The sequence below is a fragment of the Pecten maximus genome, chromosome 5 (assembly GCF_902652985.1).
Source record: "Pecten maximus chromosome 5, xPecMax1.1, whole genome shotgun sequence".
Classification (NCBI taxonomy): domain Eukaryota; kingdom Metazoa; phylum Mollusca; class Bivalvia; order Pectinida; family Pectinidae; genus Pecten; species Pecten maximus.
In genome coordinates, this window is record NC_047019.1 from 49,004,174 (window position 1) to 49,024,188 (window position 20,015).

Consider the following 20,015-nt stretch of genomic DNA (forward strand, 5'->3'; position numbering starts at 1 on the left):
CTAATATGCATGTAGCATCTCAGCCAATACTGTATCGCTTTGTTAAAAAAGATGCGCAAAACCTCATTTTTCAAGATCAAGTGGCAAGCTGAAATATTTATTGGTGACCTTAAAGGACGCAGATGAAGTTATCCTTTAGCGTTACAATAGTTGAGATAACTTCTTATAAAATGGAAATACCCTATACCTCAGTTATATTCAAGGCTTCATTCTTGTTATTGACCATATTCCACCCAATATACGGTATCACACGACGGCAATTTACCAACTCCGAGAACCGGAACAATTGTTCCGATGTTAGTTTTGAAAATTAGTAATGCTTATTGGTCATCTTCGTATGTAATATACATTTTGCTTTAAATATACATGACTGGTTACGTGTTTATTTTACCTTAGATTACATCTGAAAGCATTTGCTATTATTTTACAACAGTGTTTCCATATACATGTTTTAATAGGAACCAAATGAAAAAATACGAAACTAGAGTGTAGTGCTTGTTGCTACTCAAAACAAACATGGTGGACGAACATCCGTTGTGTTTAGTTTGTGGATGAAAACCAAGTTGATTACTCGTAAACCAACAACAGGTTCGATTTTCACGCTAGGAGAAAAGTAGGACCTGTATCGCACGTTTATATGTTAATACGCTGTATCTCAAACAATTGCTGAAAGTGAAACTATAACACGCATCATATTTTCTCTCCATCACTCATTAGTCTATGCAACACAAAAATATAAGGAACATCTATTATCCAGACTTGATATGGTAATTAGTTACCAATTATAACATATTGTTATTATTTCGTTATCAGGCTTTATATAACTTCTGTGCGAAAATATTAAACACACAAAATGGGAAAGAAGAAAGGCAAAAAGGGAAAGGGAGGAGGAAAGAAGGGAGGCAAGAAGAAGGAAGCCCAAATGACAGCAAAGGAAGCAATCTTAGCGTACCAGTATGTAGTTTGGTGATTTTCAATTTTATCTAACACAAATACATATATAGATATATATTTAAAAATCATTTCAATTCAGTTTTAAAGCAATTGTGAAAAAAATCGGTAAAAACATTCCTGCCGAGTGCCCTGACAGGAATACTTGTCGAGATTAATAGAATCTTACATGGGTCTTCTGTCGTGGACAGGGATATATCAACCCATGGCAAGCCTCGTACTTGTCAACCAAACTTTTACATGATGTTTGAGATATCACTGTCCAAGTTACAGACCCATGTTTGATTATTTTTCTCACATAGTGCTCCTTCTGTGCAACCAAACTTTTACATGAGGGTTGAGATATCCCTCTCTGCGGTACAGGCCTGTGATCATTATTTTTCTCACAAACTTTACTTAAAAAAGTAATCAATTATAAGGTGTTGTTATCTTTTTCATTGCACCATCATGAAAATGTGCATCAAAATTGAATAATAATGAGCCTAGGCTATTGTAAGTGGAATCATAACGTGTGCCACCTGTCTTTCTCGTACCCCACGTAAGATTAGTAGAATCTTTCACTCCCTTGGGGGTGAGACGGGGAATCTCAACCCGAGGGGAAGATTCTTAAGTTGTCAAACACGAGGCTTGCCGAGTGTTTGGCAGCTTAATTATCTTACCCCGAGGGTTGAGATTCCCCTGTCTCACTTCCCTGGGGGTGAAAGATTATTTTTCTCTTACCGTTTGCCCTCTTATGAATCTAATATTGATGTTACATCATTGCAAGGAAATGTTGATGTGACGTGATTGAATTGTCGACGTGACGTAATGGTACTGTTGCCATGACGTTAGGGTGTACAATTGTTGAGAACATGAAAAGAGCATGTGTAGCCTGTCTTTTCCCTAGGGTGAGATAAGAAAATCTCACCCCGTTAAAAACTGTGGATATCCCTGTCCAGGGTAAGAGAACAATTGATCCCATCCCTAGAAACATGGGATCACCCTATTAAGTATGTGAGAAATCTCACAATTCTAACTTCTTAGCCAAAGAAGCATTCTCTGTCAGTGTATAGTGACCGAGACTGTATTTAACACTATGTACAAGCAACACAGATGTGTTCCTTTTACACAATGAAGTCAAAACTTAGTCTGCTTCACTTTCAGGAGACTCAAAATTCTGACTGGTTACCTTATAATACACTGTAGTCCATATAACAGGCCATGAACCTGTCAGAAATTTTTGAAGTCTGTTTTAGAGTCAGTTTTAGTGGACAGGATTTTAAAGTACAGGTCTAAAATCCAACTGTAACTACATGTATACCAAATTGATTTAAAGTTCTATTTTACCTGGCTAGGAACATGAACCCTTTGAATTCAAGATGATTTTTCTTGATTTTGTGAGAGGTCTTTACATAATATTTTACAAATTATGAAAGAGAGTATTGGTCATCTTACTGACAATTTGTTTTATCTATTTTGATTATTCTACACAAATTTAAAAGCATTTTTTGGTTTTTAAAGATTTTCACAGCTTTTACAGGTTCCAAAATCACTGTTTTTCAAAACCATGAATTATGACAAAGTCAGAAAATGATAAAATAAAAGATGTTTATGATATCTGAAAAAGGCACAAAAAGATTAAAAAAAAAAAAAAAAAAGATAACACATTCCAAAGTTTTGGTGTTTTATATGTTGCACACACAATTATAAAATGCAAAATTGTCTCACAAGAAACAGTCTTGACTTCCTGAGTGTGTCAGGTAATTCCCACAGTCACTGTTTAAAACTACCCATTAAGTCTAATAAATACTAGATTCTATCTATGAGCACTGTCAGAATTTTACAAAAGTATACTACATTATATATTTTGATAATTCATAGACACTACAACAAAGAAGTTTAAGGCTTTTCTGTAGTACCCTATATATACAGTTATATATATTAATGCTTATTTACAGGATTGGAATTATAGAGAAAAAATTGGAGGATGTCATGTTTGAGTCAAGAGGATGGGAAGATAAAAATCACAGACATGAAGAAAGGGTAAGATAACATAAACATTTTATATGAATCTAAGAGTAATACCAAATAAGGAGCCATAAAGTGCATGGATATACTAGTGGTATAAATATCTGTCACATGTCTGTCTGTATCTCCTTGTGGTAGAAATATCTGTCTGTATATACTAGTGGTAGAAATATCTGTCACATGTCTGTCTGTATCTCCTTGTGGTAGAAATATCTGTCACGTGTCTGTCTGTATATACAAGTGGTATGAATATCTGTCACATGTCTGTCTGTATATACTAGTGGTATAAATATCTGTCACTTGTCTGTCTGTATCTCCTTGTGGTAGAAATATCTGTCACATGTCTGTCTGTATATACAAGTGGTATGAATATCTGTCACATGTCTGTCTGTATTTACTAGTGGTATAAATATCTGTCACATGTGTGTCTGTATCTCCTTGTGGTAGAAATATCTGTCTGTATTTACTAGTGGTATGAATATCTGTCACATGTCTGTCTGTATTTACTAGTGGTATGACTATCTGTCACATGTCTGTCTGTATATACTAGTGGTATAAATATCTGTCACATGTCTGTCTGTATATACTAGTGGTATAAATATCTGTCACATGTCTGTCTATATCTCCTTGTGGTAGAAATATCTGTCTGTATTTACTAGTGGTATAAATATCTGTCACATGTGTGTCTGTATATACTAGTGGTATGAATATCTGTCACATGTCTGTCTATATCTCCTTGTGGTAGAAATATCTGTGTATATACTAGTGGTATAAATATCTGTCACATGTCTGTCTATATCTCCTTGTGGTAGAAATATCTGTCTGTATATACTAGTGGTATGAATATCTGTCACATGTCTGTCTGTATTTACTAGTGGTATAAATATCTGTCACATGTCTGTCTATATCTCCTTGTGGTAGAAATATCTGTCTGTATATACTAGTGGTATAAATATCTGTCACATGTCTGTCTATATCTCCTTGTGGTAGAAATATCTGTCTGTATATACTAGTGGTATGAATATCTGTCACATGTCTGTCTGTATTTACTAGTGGTATAAATATCTGTCTGTATTTACTAGTGGTATAAATATCTGTCACATGTCTGTCTGTATATACTAGTAGTATAGCTATTTGTCACATGTCTGTCTGTATATACTAGTGGTATGAATATCTGTCACATGTCTGTCTGTATAAACTAGTAGTATAGCTATTTGTCACATGTCTGTCTGTATATACTAGTGGTATGAATATCTGTCACATGTCTGTCTGTATATACTAGTGGTATAAATATCTGTCACTTGTCTGTCTGTATCTCCTTGTGGTAGAAATATCTGTCACATGTCTGTCTGTATATACAAGTGGTATGAATATCTGTCACATGTCTGTCTGTATTTACTAGTGGTATAAATATCTGTCACATGTCTGTCTGTATCTCCTTGTGGTAGAAATATCTGTCTGTATTTACTAGTGGTATGAATATCTGTCACATATCTGTCTGTATTTACTAGTGGTATGAATATCTGTCACATGTCTGTCTGTATATACTAGTGGTATAAATATCTGTCACATGTCTGTCTGTATATACTAGTGGTATAAATATCTGTCACATGTCTGTCTATATCTCCTTGTGGTAGAAATATCTGTCTGTATTTACTAGTGGTATAAATATCTGTCACATGTGTGTCTGTATATACTAGTGGTATAAATATCTGTCACAAGTCTGTCTATATCTCCTTGTGGTAGAAATATCTGTCTGTATATACTAGTGGTATGAATATCTGTCACATGTCTGTCTATATCTCCTTGTGGTAGAAATATCTGTGTATATACTAGTGGTATAAATATCTGTCACATGTCTGTCTATATCTCCTTGTGGTAGAAATATCTGTCTGTATATACTAGTGGTATGAATATCTGTCACATGTCTGTCTGTATTTACTAGTGGTATAAATATCTGTCACATGTCTGTCTATATCTCCTTGTGGTAGAAATATCTGTCTGTATATACTAGTGGTATAAATATCTGTCACATGTCTGTCTATATCTCCTTGTGGTAGAAATATCTGTCTGTATATACTAGTGGTATGAATATCTGTCACATGTCTGTCTGTATTTACTAGTGGTATAAATATCTGTCACATGTCTGTCTGTATATACTAGTGGTATGAATATCTGTCACATGTCTGTCTGTATCTCCTTGTGGTAGAAATATCTGTCTGTATTTACTAGTGGTATGAATATCTGTCACATGTCTGTCTGTATTTACTAGTGGTATGACTATCTGTCACATGTCTGTCTGTATATACTAGTGGTATAAATATCTGTCACATGTCTGTCTGTATATACTAGTGGTATAAATATCTGTCACATGTCTGTCTATATCTCCTTGTGGTAGAAATATCTGTCTGTATTTACTAGTGGTATAAATATCTGTCACATGTGTGTCTGTATATACTAGTGGTATAAATATCTGTCACAAGTCTGTCTATATCTCCTTGTGGTAGAAATATCTGTCTGTATATACTAGTGGTATGAATATCTGTCACATGTCTGTCTATATCTCCTTGTGGTAGAAATATCTGTGTATATACTAGTGGTATAAATATCTGTCACATGTCTGTCTATATATACTAGTGGTATAAATATCTGTCACATGTCTGTCTATATCTCCTTGTGGTAGAAATATCTGTCTGTATTTACTAATGGTATAAATATCTGTCACATGTGTGTCTGTATATACTAGTGGTATAAATATCTGTCACAAGTCTGTCTATATCTCCTTGTGGTAGAAATATCTGTCTGTATATACTAGTGGTATGAATATCTGTCACATGTCTGTCTATATCTCCTTGTGGTAGAAATATCTGTGTATATACTAGTGGTATAAATATCTGTCACATGTCTGTCTATATCTCCTTGTGGTAGAAATATCTGTCTGTATATACTAGTGGTATGAATATCTGTCACATGTCTGTCTGTATTTACTAGTGGTATAAATATCTGTCACATGTCTGTCTATATCTCCTTGTGGTAGAAATATCTGTCTGTATATACTAGTGGTATAAATATCTGTCACATGTCTGTCTATATCTCCTTGTGGTAGAAATATCTGTCTGTATATACTAGTGGTATGAATATCTGTCACATGTCTGTCTGTATCTCCTTGTGGTAGAAATATCTGTCTGTATTTACTAGTGGTATAAATATCTGTCACATGTCTGTCTGTATATACTAGTAGTATAGCTATTTGTCACATGTCTGTCTGTATATACTAGTGGTATGAATATCTGTCACATGTCTGTCTGTATAAACTAGTAGTATAGCTATTTGTCACATGTCTGTCTGTATATACTAGTGGTATGAATATGTGTCACATGTCTGTCTGTATATACTAGTGGTATGAATATCTGTCACATGTCTGTCTGTGTATACTAGTGGTATGAATATCTGTCACATGTCTGTCTATATCTCCTTGTGGTAGAAATATCTGTGTATATACTAGTGGTATGAATATCTGTCACATGTCTGTCTGTATATACTAGTAGTATAGCTATTTGTCACATGTCTGTCTGTATATACTAGTGGTATGAATATCTGTCACATGTCTGTCTGTATCTACTAGTGGTATAAATATCTGTCACTTGTCTGTCTGTATCTACTAGTGGTAGAAATATCTGTCACATGTCTGTCTGTATTTACTAGTGGTATGAATATCTGTCACATGTCTGTCTGTATATACTAGTGGTATAAATATCTATCACATGTCTGTCTGTATCTACTAGTGGTATGAATATCTGTCACATGTCTGTCTGTATCTCCTTGTGGTAGAAATATCTGTCTGTATTTACTAGTGGTATGAATATTAGTATATACTAGTGGTATGGATATCTGTCACATGTCTGTCTGTATCTACTAGTGGTACCAATATCTATCTGTATATACTAATGGTACAAATATCTGTCTGTATACTAGTGGTATAAATATTTGTCACATGCCTGTCTGTATCTACTGTTGGTATAAATATCTGTAATTTACTAGTGGTAGAACTATTTGTATTTATTTTCCAGTACTATGAATATCTGTCTGTATATACTAGTGGTACAAATATCTGTCTGTATTTACTACTGGTACAAATATCTGTCTTTTTAGCCCACCATCATCAGATGGTGGGCTATTCAAATCGCCTTGCGTCCGTGGTCCGTCCGTCCGTAAACAATTCTTGTTATCGCTATTTCTGAGAAAGTACTGAAGGGATCTTTCTCAAATTTCATATGTAGGTTTCCCTTGGTGCCTAGATTGCATTTTGGGACCGATCGGAAAACAACATGGCTGACAGGCAGCCATCTTGGATTTTGACAATTGAAGTTTGTTATCACTATTTCTGAGAAAGTACTGAATGGATCTTTCTGAAATTTCATATGTAGGTTGCCCTTGGTTCCTAGTTATGCATATTGCATTTTGGGACCAATCAGAAAACAACATGGCCGACAGGCAGCCATCTTGGATTTTGACCATTGAAGTTTGTTATCGCTATTTCTGAGAAAGTAAGGAAGAGATCTTTCTCAAATTTCATATGTAGGTTCCCCTTGGTTTGTTGTTATGTATATTGCATTTTGGGACCGATCGTAAACAACATGGCCGACAGGCAGCCATCTTGGATTTTGACAATTGAAGTTTGTTATCGCTATTTCTGAGAAAGTACTGAAGGGATCCTTCTCAAATTTCATATGTAGATTCCCCTTGGTCCCTTGTTATGTATATTGCATTTTGGGACCAATCGGATAACAACATGGCCAACAGGCAGCCATCTTGGATTTTGACAATTGAAGTTTGTTATCGATATTTCTCAGAAAGAACTGAATGGATCTTTCTCAATTTTCATATGTAGGTTCTCCTTGGTCCATCGTATTGCATTTTTGGACCAATCTGAAAATATTGTTGACAGACAACCATTATCGCTAAATCTCAAATTTCTTATTTAAGTTTCCCTTGTTTAAAAAGCACTTGAGGGATGTTTCTCAATTTAAACAGATTAGTAAGAGGAAGGGAAAAAAAGAGAAAAGATCAATCTGACATGGAACCTATGAAGATCATTCAATGGTGGGCGCCAAGATCCCTCTGGGATCTCTTGTTTACTGGTACAAATATTTGTTTATTTACTAGTGGTACAAATATCTGTCTGTATTTACTACTGGTACAAATATCTGTGTATTTACAGACCTGCCAACTACTACTATTTTATAGTAATCTTTACTATTTTGTGGTGGTCGTTACTCTTTTTTCTCTCGAAATAGTAGCAAATTACTCTTTTTGATGCAATAGATTTGGCAAGACTTGTTAAGAATTACTCTTTTTTTGCTCAAAAATGGGCCAAATTACTATTTTTGAATTTGAAAGGTTGGCAGGTCTGTATTTACTAGTGGTAGAAATATATGTGTATTTACTAGTGGTACAAATATCTGTGTATTTACTAGTGGTACAAATATCTGTGTATTTACTAGTGGTACAAATATCTGTGTATCTACTACTGGTACAAATATCTGTGTATTTACTAGTGGTACAAATATCTGTGTATTTACTACTGGTACAAATATCTGTGTATTTACTAGTGGTACAAATATCTGTGTATTTACTAGTGGTACAAATATCTGTGTATTTACTAGTGGTACAAATATCTGTGTATCTACTACTGGTACAAATATCTGTGTATTTACTAGTGGTACAAATATCTGTGTATTTACTACTGGTACAAATATCTGTGTATTTACTAGTGGTACAAATATCTGTGTATTTACTAGTGGTACAAATATCTGTGTATTTACTAGTGGTACAAATATATGTCTTTATTTACCAGTGATACAATTATTTGTCTGTATTTTCAGAATGAGAAGTTGCTTTCAGAACAGGAGCTCCTTATTAAACATTTGCTGAAGCAAGCCAAAGAGGTGGAAAAATACTTTGAAAATGAAGAAGTAAAAACACGTGATGATGTCGTATTGACAATGAAAGATAAATGGGGAAGACAGCGCCAAAAGGAAAATGAACTTGCTGGTAAGTGTGTCAAGATGGTAATAGAGAAAAAGGCAAAAGTAAGAACCAGGTACATAAAGAAGTTAAATTTTACTCCAGGACCTGTAGCTACCAATTTTATTATACCTAAAGGTTTTTAGTCAATATGACCCAATTAATATTCTGATACAGTATTTATCCTGTAATAAACTTTGGGGTCAAACAGATGAAGCAAAGTGGGGAGTATGCTTATTTCGGGACAATAAAATAGCATTTGCTAGCATATTTAGGCTATACCATCATCAGATGGTAGACTATTCAAATTACCCTACGTCTATAGTCTGTCTATTGTCCGTCCCTAAACAATCCATGTTATCAGTATTCCTTGAGGAGAGAAGTAGGGGAGGGATATTTCTCAAATTTCACATTAAGGTTGCCCTTGCTCCCTAGTTGTGCCCATTCAATTTTGAGTCTGATTGGGAAAACAAAATGGCTGACAGGCGACCATCTTGGATTTTGACTGTTGAAGATTGTTATGGCTATTTCTTGAAAAGCACTGGAGGGATATTTCTCATATTTCACATGTAGGTTCCCCATGGTCCCTATAGCTAGTTGTGCCAATTCAAATTTTAGACTGATTCGAAAAACAAACTGGCTGACTGGTGGCCATCTTGGATTTGATAGTTGATTCTTTTTTATTGATATGTATTTCAGGAAGTTCTTCTTAGAATTTTCTTAGACTCAAATGTAAGGATCTTTCCTAGACTTGATATGTAGTTTCCTCATGTTATCAAGTGATCAAGAGGAAGAAGGGAAAGAAGGGGAGAGTAGAGAAAAGATCAGTTCATAGGACTGATTAGGATCAATAAATGATGGGTGCCAAGATCCCTATGAACTACCTGATTTGTGAGTGGGCTTATTACTAGACTTATATAGCAGATATATGTATAATCGTTTTGATGTACATTATGATGGTTACTGTAGAGCTGAAGAAACTGATTGCTCAGACGGAAGGGGAGATCACTATGCAGGAGAAGGAGGTGGAATTATGGTTAGCATTCCGTGACAAAGGAGACATGGAGCAGAAAAAACAAATCCAACTTCTAAAAGATGAACTTGTTGACATGGAGATCAGCTTTGGTGATATGAAAAGTAAGAATGTCTGTTGTTAGTGAAAAAATATAAAAACATTGTTTTGAATGGAATTTTCACCTTTGCAGCCATTTCTATAACTGGATTTTTTTATCAATCACACTGATTCTTAATTTAATTTTTTCTTAAGATCATTTGGAACGGTCTCAAGAACAGGCAACAGCAGAAATCAACCACCATACAGAAGAAACTGTGGATAAACAGAAATATTTAGCTTCAGAGGTTTGTATTGGTGACCTGTTTGTGTTACTGTAAGTTAGGGAACTTCTAGTAGGTGCCCACATCAGCAACATGTCCTCTATAATAATCACTGTATTGGTGACCTGTTTGTGTTAGATTAGGGGCCCACATCAGCAACATGTCCTCTATAATAATCACTGTATTGGTGACCTGTTTGTGTTAGATTAGGGGCCCACATCAGCAACATGTCCTCTATAATAATCACTGTAGTCAGGTGACCTGTTTGTGTTACTGAAAGAGAACTTCTAGTAGGGCCCACATCAGTGGTATGTCCCCTAAAATAATCACTGTAGCGGTGACCTGTTTGTGTTAGATTAGGGGCCCACATCAGCGAGATGTCCCCTAAAATAATCACTGTAGCGGTGACCTGTTTGTGTTAGATTAGGGGCCCACATCAGCGAGATGTCCCCTATAGTAATCACTGTAGTCAGGTGACCTGTTTGTGTTAGATTAGGGGCCCACATCAGCGAGATGTCCCCTATAGTAATCACTGTAGCGGTGACCTGTTTGTGTTAGATTAGGGGCCCACATCAGCGAGATGTCCCCTATAGTAATCACTGTAGTCAGGTGACCTGTTTGTGTTAGATTAGGGGCCCACATCAGCGACATGTCCTCTATAATAATCACTGTAGCGGTGACCTGTTTGTGTTAGATTAGGGGCCCACATCAGCGACATGTCCCCTATAGTAATCACTGTAGTCAGGTGACCTGTTTGTGTTAGATAAGGGGCCCACATCAGCGACATGTCCCCTATATATAGTAATCACTGTAGCGGTGACCTGTTTGTGTTAGATAAGGGGCCCACATCAGCGACATGTCCCCTATAGTAATCACTGTAGTCAGGTGACCTGTTTGTGTTAGATTAGGGGCCCACATCAGCGACATGTCCCCTATAGTAATCACTGTAGTCAGGTGACCTGTGTGTGTTAGATAAGGGGCCCACATCAGCGACATGTCCCCTATAGTAATCACTGTAGTCAGGTGACCTATGTGTGTTAGATTAGGGGCCCACATCAGCGACATGTCCCCTATATATAGTAATCACTGTGTTTGTCCACCTTCCTGTCTGTCTGTCTGGCATTACTTTTATTTCCGGAGATTATCTCTGAATTCTCAGGGACAATTTTTTTAAACTGATCATGGTGATATGCTATGATGTGCAAATGTGCAATACAGGTTTAAAAGTTCCTAATGTCAAGGTCAAGGCTACTAAAAATATAACTTAGTATATACTCTCAAAAATACTTGATTTAAGGCCAAATTTCCTGAAATTTCACATGGTGATACACTGTAATATGTAGATGTGTGCAATAATGGTTTATAAAGTTCTTAAGGTCATGGTCAAAGGTCAGATATAACCATTTCTGAAATAACAAAGTTTCTAAACAAGATACCTCATGAACCATTCAATTGTTTTCCTTCAGCATAGTTTCATGATATCCAAATAATATATGCATGTATTTTGAACTATTTTTACCATACTGCAGATATAAATAGTAATTCAGTATCAATGTAACACTCATGCTCAAGTTTAGAGATAAACACTTTGTGGAGGTCTTTCTGATAATCTATATTAGTCTAGTTCTGAATCAGATTATTTGTTGTGAAACAGAGTTGTAATTACTTTCACTTCCTGTGATAGGGATTGAACCCTGTAGTTTACTAATCTGACTCTAAATGGAATGAGATAGAGACAGTTGGTAGTGAACGGTTGGTAGTGAACAGTTGGTAGTGAACAGTTGGTAGTGAACGGTTCCCAGGAAGACGATATGAAGACTGATGAGACATTTCAATATCAAATGACTCTTTTTCAGAAAGCTATAGGTCAGTTGGACAAGTACAGTCGTCAAGAGGTTCTAGACAATGATTGGCTCCGACGAGAGGTAAACATGCAATTACAAATAATATGAGATTTTGATGGATCTCAAGGTGTTCAAAATGACAATTCTATAATCACAGAAACAGAATCCTATAGCAATAACAAAATTGAAATAGTGAGTTTGTACAATGGTCACTTTAAATGTCAATTGCTAAATTATTTATAATAGTTTTTCAAAGCCATTCTTTATGAGCTGTCAATATAATCAGCTCTGTAAAATGGCGGGATATGAATTGTATTACCTTCGGTTTAAATAGGTGGAGATTCACAAGGCAGAGTCTGCAGATCTGAGAAAGGAAGTGGAGGAATTAGAGAAGGCCAACCTCCTGGTGATGGCTGACTTATTTGAGTGTAAAATAGAAGATCTCAAGGTTTCAAGGTCAGTAGTAGATACTGGATCTAGTTCAAGCTCAGAGGTAGATACTGGATCAAGTTCAAGGTCAGGGAACTTTTAGTAGGGGCCAACATCAGTGGCATGTCCCCTATAGTATTCACTGTAGTGGTAACCTGTTTGTGTTACTGTAAGTCAGGGAACTATTACAAGTTCAAGGTCAGTGGTAGATACTGGATCTAGGTCAAGGTCAGTGGTAGATACTGGATCTAGTTCAAGGTCAGTGGTAGATACTGGATCTAATTCAAGGTCAGTGGTAGATACTGGATCTAGTTCAAGGTCAGTGGTAGATACTGGATCTAATTCAAGGTCAGTGGTAGATACTGGATCTAGTTCAAGGTCAGTGGTAGATACTGGATCTAATTAACACTGATGTGAACGTTGTTAGGGGTTTGAAGATAATGAAGAACCTTTATAAGTATATCTTGACAGAACATCATTAGACTTATGAATTATCTTGAGGGGTATGTTATAGACATAGATTCTGCCCTCAATATTGAGAAAATTAATATCATAAATGTTTCAAATGTTTGTGTCTTGACTGAAAGTTGTCACCAAAAAAATACTGTATGTATTAGAGTGATAGTTTGATCAATGGAAAAATTCTTCAATTTTCTGCCAGGAACTTCTTCCTGACTCAGTTTGAGGAGGGTGGTGAGAACCTGGACCAGACAGGCATTCTTGAGATGGACCTGGCACAGATATCTATAAATGACACCAGTACAGACGATACCTCAAACCTCGCCATCAAGGAGGCCGGGGAGACTATGCCAGGTATTCATTATGTAGAGAGTATTGTAGCCAAGTTTAACTGCTGTGGGTCATGGATGATTTTACCCTGAGCTGTCATGTACATCTTCTCTGTCTCAGTAACAGGGTCAGCATACTATATTTAATCAGGCTGTGTATGTCAGATGTGTTGCAATATAGCAATATAGTGTGACAAGTGAGCAGGTTAGTGCAGCTTGAAGCACCATTCTGGCACAAGAGCCACATCAAGATTTTCAAAACCTGCTATATTTCTGCAATAATGCAGCTTTCATGCTGGAAAATTAACCTTTAAAATCCATGTGCAGAAAATGTTCTTTTATCTGTCAATTTTATCTGGTCAAATTCTTATCATTTATCAAAAAACAGTCCACAAAATGTGCTGCTTCACTGCTGAAAACGTACAGCAAAACAAATTTACGTACAAGATTTAACAGCCGCAATATTGCCGCCAGGAATCCAGAGGTTATGTTACAAGTAAGACTTTGAGGGGGCTATGGGACTTAGAATCCATGAGTTATGTAACATATATATCTATCTGATGGGGGCTTGAAGGGGCTTGAAGGGGCTTGAAGGGGCTATGTGGCTCAGAATTCAGGGGTCATTTGATAGGTAAGCCATTGAGAGGCATGGCACTGAGACTTCGGGGGCTCTGTAACAAGTACAATTTTAAAGCAATCCAAATTGTATTTTAACTTTATGAATTTAGGTATTATACACATAGTTAAATCATATATTGTTGCTATATTTTTTTCTGCAGAGAGATGTGGAAGTGCTACTCAAAGGGCTGTGGAAAAGAAAGTCTTCTCTTTGGCTGCTCCACCCTTCATAGAGCATGATGGAGACAGTTCCTCAGACGATGGTAAGATAATACTACCAGTATTTGTATCCATGTTGACTGTATTCTGTATGTATCAATGGTGACTGTTTTATGTCTGTATCCATAGTGACTGTATTATTTCTGTATCCATGGTGACTATATTATGTTTGTATCCATGGTGACTGTATTATGTCTGTATCCATGGTGACTGTATTATGTCTGTATCCATGGTGACTGTATTATGTCTGTATCCATGGTGACTTCATTATGTCTGTATCCATGGTAACTGTATTATGTCTGTATCCATGGTGACTATATTCTGTATGTATCCATGGTGACTTCATTATGTCTGTATCCATGGTGACTGTATTATGTCTGTATCCATGGTGACTGTATTATGTCTGTATCCATGGTGACTGTATTATGTCTGTATTCATGGTGACTGTATTATGTCTGTATCCATGGTGACTGTGTTATGTCTGTATCCATGGTGACTGTATTTTGTCTATCCATAGTGACTGTATTCTGTCTGTATCCATGGTCACTATATTCTGTATGTATCCATGGTGACTGTATTATGTCTGTATCCATGGTGACTGTATAATGTCTGTATCCATGGTGACTGTATGTCTGTATCCATGGTGACTATATTACATGTATGTCTGTATCCATGGTGACTGTGTTATATGTCTGTATCCATGGTGATTGTGTTATATGTCTGTATCCATGGTGACTGTGTTATATGTCTGTATCCATGGTGACTGTGTTATATGTATGTATCCATGGTGACTGTGTTATATGTCTGTGTCACTGGTGGCTGTATTCTGTCTGTATCCATGTTGACTGTTTTCTATATGTATCCATGGTGACTGTATTCTGTCTGTATCCATGGTGACTGTATTCTGTCTGTATCCATCTTGACTGTATTATGTCTGTATCCATGGTGACAGTATATTGTCTGTATCCATGGTGACAGTATATTCTGTCTGTATCCATGGTGACAGTATATTCTGTCTGTATCCATGGTGACTGTGTTATATGTCTGTATCCAAGCTGATTGTGTTATGTCTGTATCCATGGTAACTGTATTATGTCTGTATTCATGGTGACTGCAGTATGTATAATTGACATATGTATAAATAATCATTTGATATAATTGTACATGTTTTTGTTTAAGATGAGAGTGTAGACACAGACCTACTGGATAATATGTATTTTGAAGAGGAGGACTTTTCTGTGAGTACCTCACACCGTACCCTAACCTCAAGGGAGGTAACTCTAGACCTGTTGTAACATAGGACATCACAACATACCCCAACCTCAAGGGAGGTTACTCTGTTGTTACATAGGCACCTAATTGTTAAATTAAATACTTCATTGTCATCCTAGATACATTACATAAAACACACATATTTTATTGAGCTATGTTTAGTGAATATAGTGTTATGGTTTAGACATTGAATTTGACTAATGACCTCAATCTGTCCTTAGGTTTACAAACCCAAAAATGGATTGCAACAGAACTGAAAAAAAATTTGTGGAGCACAACAATCAGCTGTCTATTCATTTAAAAGAAATTGGCTATATAAGACTTTCCCATAAGATTTCATTGAATTTGGGAGCTATATATAAGACCAGTCAAAAGCTTTATAACTAATGAATAATTGAGTTTTCAAACATGTTCCTTTATTGTAGGATTACCTAAAGCTTGGGCCCCTCGAGATGAAGTTACTCAATGTATCCGGGGTACAGATGCCTATCCATATCCCCCAGGCTCTCACTGCTGAGGAGGCTGCAGCTAAGGATTGTAAGCCGGACAGCTGGCCTGTCACTCATCCTATGTTGAGAGAAGTGGCAAGGCCATGAGTTTTCCACCAACAGATAAAACATATAATTTGTTATTTAGTGTTGAACTATGAAGGATAATCTGTCAGTGATGGAAGTGTGACAGGAAGGATACCTCGGTGTATAAATTTCAGGTGGATACACTAGACATATCGAGTATATTGTAGATAAGGTTACCTGATCGGTACACGGTGTAAGCATACTGTGTAATATAAATGTAAATTAAGCATAATTATCTTTGAATCTGGCCTAAATGTTTTACCAGTGTGTAGATATCCTGTGATACTTCATTACCAATTTGTTCTGAGTAATGTTGAGGGAATCCTTAATACAAATCTATATTGTCCTACTATTATAGCTCCGTCATTCTCTTACAACAAAAACGGTAAATAATAATTAATTATGGTAGTCAGATTTTAATGTTTGGTCAGAGCTAGCTATCACAGTGAAGATGTTGTCTGACAGCCACGTAAACTGTGAGTTATTATAGCTGTATGATTGACAATATTTTAGTCTTGTGTAAATGTTGTTGTAGGGAAAGCTTTTAGTTATTGATAATTTATCAAAAACACTTTTATTCCTTCAGGTATTTTATATGGTACAAATCCTATACCTGTATATCCTACATTATGTTATCTCATTGTCCTACTCTAGCAGTTCCTACATCTGTTTGTCCTGTATTTTGTTTTTGTGTTTGTCCTACAGCTCCTACATCTATACATTCAATATTTTGTCCTTTGTTTGTCCTACAGCTCCTACATCTATACATTCAATATTTTGTCCTTAGTTTATCCAACAGTTCCTACATTTGTACATTCAATATTTTGTCCTTTGTCATACAGTTCCTACATTTGTTTGTCCTATATTTTGTCCTCAGTTTGTCCTACAGTTCCTGCATCTGTATGTCCTTTATTTATTTTGTCCTTAGTTTATCCAACAGTTCCTACATTTGTACATTCAATATTTTGTCCTTTGTCATACAGTTCCTACATTTATACATTCAATGTTTTGTCCTTTGTTTGTCATACAGTTCCTACATTTGTACATTCAATATTTTGTCCTTTGTCATACAGTTCCTACATCTGTTTGTGCTATATTTTGTCCTCCCTTTGTCCTACAGTTATACGAAATATACGAAAGTGTGATATTTTTTCCAGGTTTGGTTTTGATATCCGTCCCGAATTAATATCTGTGATGACTATGGTATGTAATTGTGAACCGAGGTCCTCAATTGTCCTCGAAATCCAAAGTTTTCACCCTCAATATGTCTTACCAATTGGAGACATCATAACATAGACTGCCTATGTGCTATCTTGTTGGTGGTATAGCAAGCTGACTTGTCTGAAGCTTTCAGGGCTTTCACACTTGTGAGGAACAATGTCTGAAGCTTTCAGAGCTTTCACACTTGTGAGGAACAAAGCAATAGCTTAGTAGCTTCAATATCAAATGGACTGGATCTGGTTGGGTGTTGCATCTTTGTAATCATCAAAACACGAACATAAGGCTAGTGATTGGTAAGGCCTATTTCAAACTTGGTTACAAACTGTGAACCTCCAATTTTACGATAAATATTCCAAGTACTACATAGTAAAGAGCTTTGGATCTCGATGGACCCAGATGTGTGATGGTGTATTTGAGGTAGATAGACTGAAAAGAGGGTGTTTGTGTGTGGAGTGTATGAGAGGTTGAAATGTTGACAAATCAACAAGGAATTTTAATTTACAATCTTTATTGTTTTGTCTTCTATTGTTGCTATTGTGATCATATTATGTTGTTTACAATTGATTTGGAGGACAATTATTTCCTTTCAAGTTTTGCATTAATGATATTTGAATAAAATTTCTGAATTTTGATTTTGTGTGGTCTTATAAATTAACCACCGGAGAAAACACTACCAATGGAACAGGTAACTGATGATGTCAGATATCGCCACAGCATGTATACCAAAAATGATGGAACAGCTATCAGCTGATGTGAGACAGATGGAACAGCTATCCGCTGATGTCAGACAGATGGAACAGCTATCAGCTGATGTCAGACAGATGGAACAGCTATCCGCTGATGTCAGACAGATGGAACAGCTATCCACTGATGTCAGATGGGTAGAACAGCTATCCGCTGATGTCAGACAGATGGAACAGCTATCAGCTGATGTCAGACAGATGGAACAGCTATCCGCTGATGTCAGATGGGTAGAACAGCTATCTGCTGATGTCAGACAGATGGAACAGCTATCTGTGATTTCAGACAGATGGAACAGCTATCCACTGATGTCAGATGGGTAGAACAGCTATCCGCTGATGTCAGACAGATGAAACAGCTGTCTGTGATGTCAGACAGATGGAACAGCTATCCACTGATGTCAGACAGATGGAACATATATCCGCTGATGTCAGACAGATAGAACAGCTATCCACTGATGTCAGACAGATGGAACATATATCCGCTGATGTCAGACAGATAGAACAGCTATCCGCTGATGTCAGACAGATAGAACAGCTATCTGTGATGTCAGACAGATGGAACAGCTATCCGCTGATGTCAGACAGATAGAACAGCTATTTATTGACAAACATTCGGGAGACAAGCTATGCTGTTGTAAATTGAATAAATATATTAAATAATTGCTTTTGGACCTATTCTTTTAATTGTTGATAAAATATTATCCCAATGAGAGTTGTCTACTTTGAAAAATGTGGAACCGTAAAAATTGTCTAATGTGAGCATTTTCGCATTGTCTTTTTTTGCAGTTTCACTCCAAGAAGGGATAGAGTAACTCTAGAGGGACTCTTTTACCAAATATCAGCACCCTAGTACAATTATAAAGTGATATGTTAATAGCTTTCAACACATGCACCAAAAAAATAAAAATCTGTTGGGTCCCCCCCCCCCCCCCCCCCCCCCCCCCCAAAAAATGTTCAGTTTAACTCCGGCAAGGGATAGTTTTACCCCCACAGGGACCCTAATACCATGTATTACTATGCCTTTCAACGCGCGCAACATAAACTTAACTCAAAATCGTTCTAAGTCCAAAAATTAAAAATAAATAAATAAAAACGGATTTAAAAAGAAAAAAAATCCATATATTTTTTAGTTTTACTCCGGCAGGGGATAGTTTTAACTCTAGAGGGACTCTAGCCAATTTTAAGAACCCTAGTACAATTATAAAGTTATGTATTAATACCTTTCAACACTTGCACCAAAAACTTAACGCAGAAATATTCTAAGTCCAAAAATTTGAAAAATTTGGTTTATTACCGATTTTTTTTAGCTCGTCTCTTCGAAGAAGAGTGAGAGCTTATGTCGTCACTCCGGCGTCGGCGTCGTCGTTGGTTTTTCAAATGTTAAATTTTTGGTGCAAGTGTTGAAAGGCATAGTAATTTATGGTAATATGGTCCATGTGGGGGTTAAACTATACCCTGCCGGAGTTAAACTAAAAGATTTTTGAAAAAAAAACATCAGTTTTTTGAAAATTTTTGGACTTAGAATATTTCTGCGTTAAGTTTTTGGTGCAAGTGTTGAAAGTATTAATACATCACTTTATAATTGTACTAGGGTGCTGATAATTGGCAATAGAGTCCCTCTGGGGTTAAACTATCCCCTGCCAGAGTAAAACCGAAAGATTTTTTTGGGAAAAAACCAGAATTTTCAAATTTTTGGACTTAGACTATTTCTGCGTTAAGTTTTTGGTGCAAGTGTTGAAAGGTATTAAAACATCACTTTATAATTGTACTAGGGTGCTGATATTTGGCAATAGAGTCCCTATGGAGTAAGGCAATTCCTTCCTGGAGTAAAACTTTAAAAAAAAAAAAGATTTTTTCTTTTTAAATCTGTGTTTTTTTGTTTTTGCTTTTAAATCTTTGGACTTTGTGTTAAGTTTATGTTGTGAGTGTTGAAAGCCATTAGTAGTAATGCATGGTATTAGGTTCCCTGTCGGGGTTAAACTATCC

The 20,015-nt window shown here is 36.2% G+C and overlaps 1 protein-coding gene across 3 annotated transcripts in view; it reads left to right on the forward strand.

The window, feature by feature from the left end:
* LOC117328254 (coiled-coil domain-containing protein 83-like) overlaps positions 1-17,918 on the forward strand; it is a 58,568-nt gene extending 40,650 nt beyond the window's left edge. Inside the window, exons 1-12 of one of the 3 annotated variants that reach the window (XM_033885726.1) lie at positions 491-588; positions 814-954; positions 2,889-2,973; positions 8,844-9,012; positions 9,955-10,122; positions 10,253-10,344; positions 12,177-12,245; positions 12,499-12,620; positions 13,255-13,406; positions 14,161-14,262; positions 15,398-15,456; positions 15,916-17,918. In XM_033885726.1, coding sequence (XP_033741617.1) covers positions 854-954; positions 2,889-2,973; positions 8,844-9,012; positions 9,955-10,122; positions 10,253-10,344; positions 12,177-12,245; positions 12,499-12,620; positions 13,255-13,406; positions 14,161-14,262; positions 15,398-15,456; positions 15,916-16,086 — 1,290 coding nt within the window. In that variant the 5' untranslated portion in view covers positions 491-588; positions 814-853 and the 3' untranslated portion in view covers positions 16,087-17,918. The other 2 variants (XM_033885727.1, XM_033885728.1) reach the window with 2 other exon arrangements.
* Positions 17,919-20,015: the final 2,097 nt, after the last annotated feature.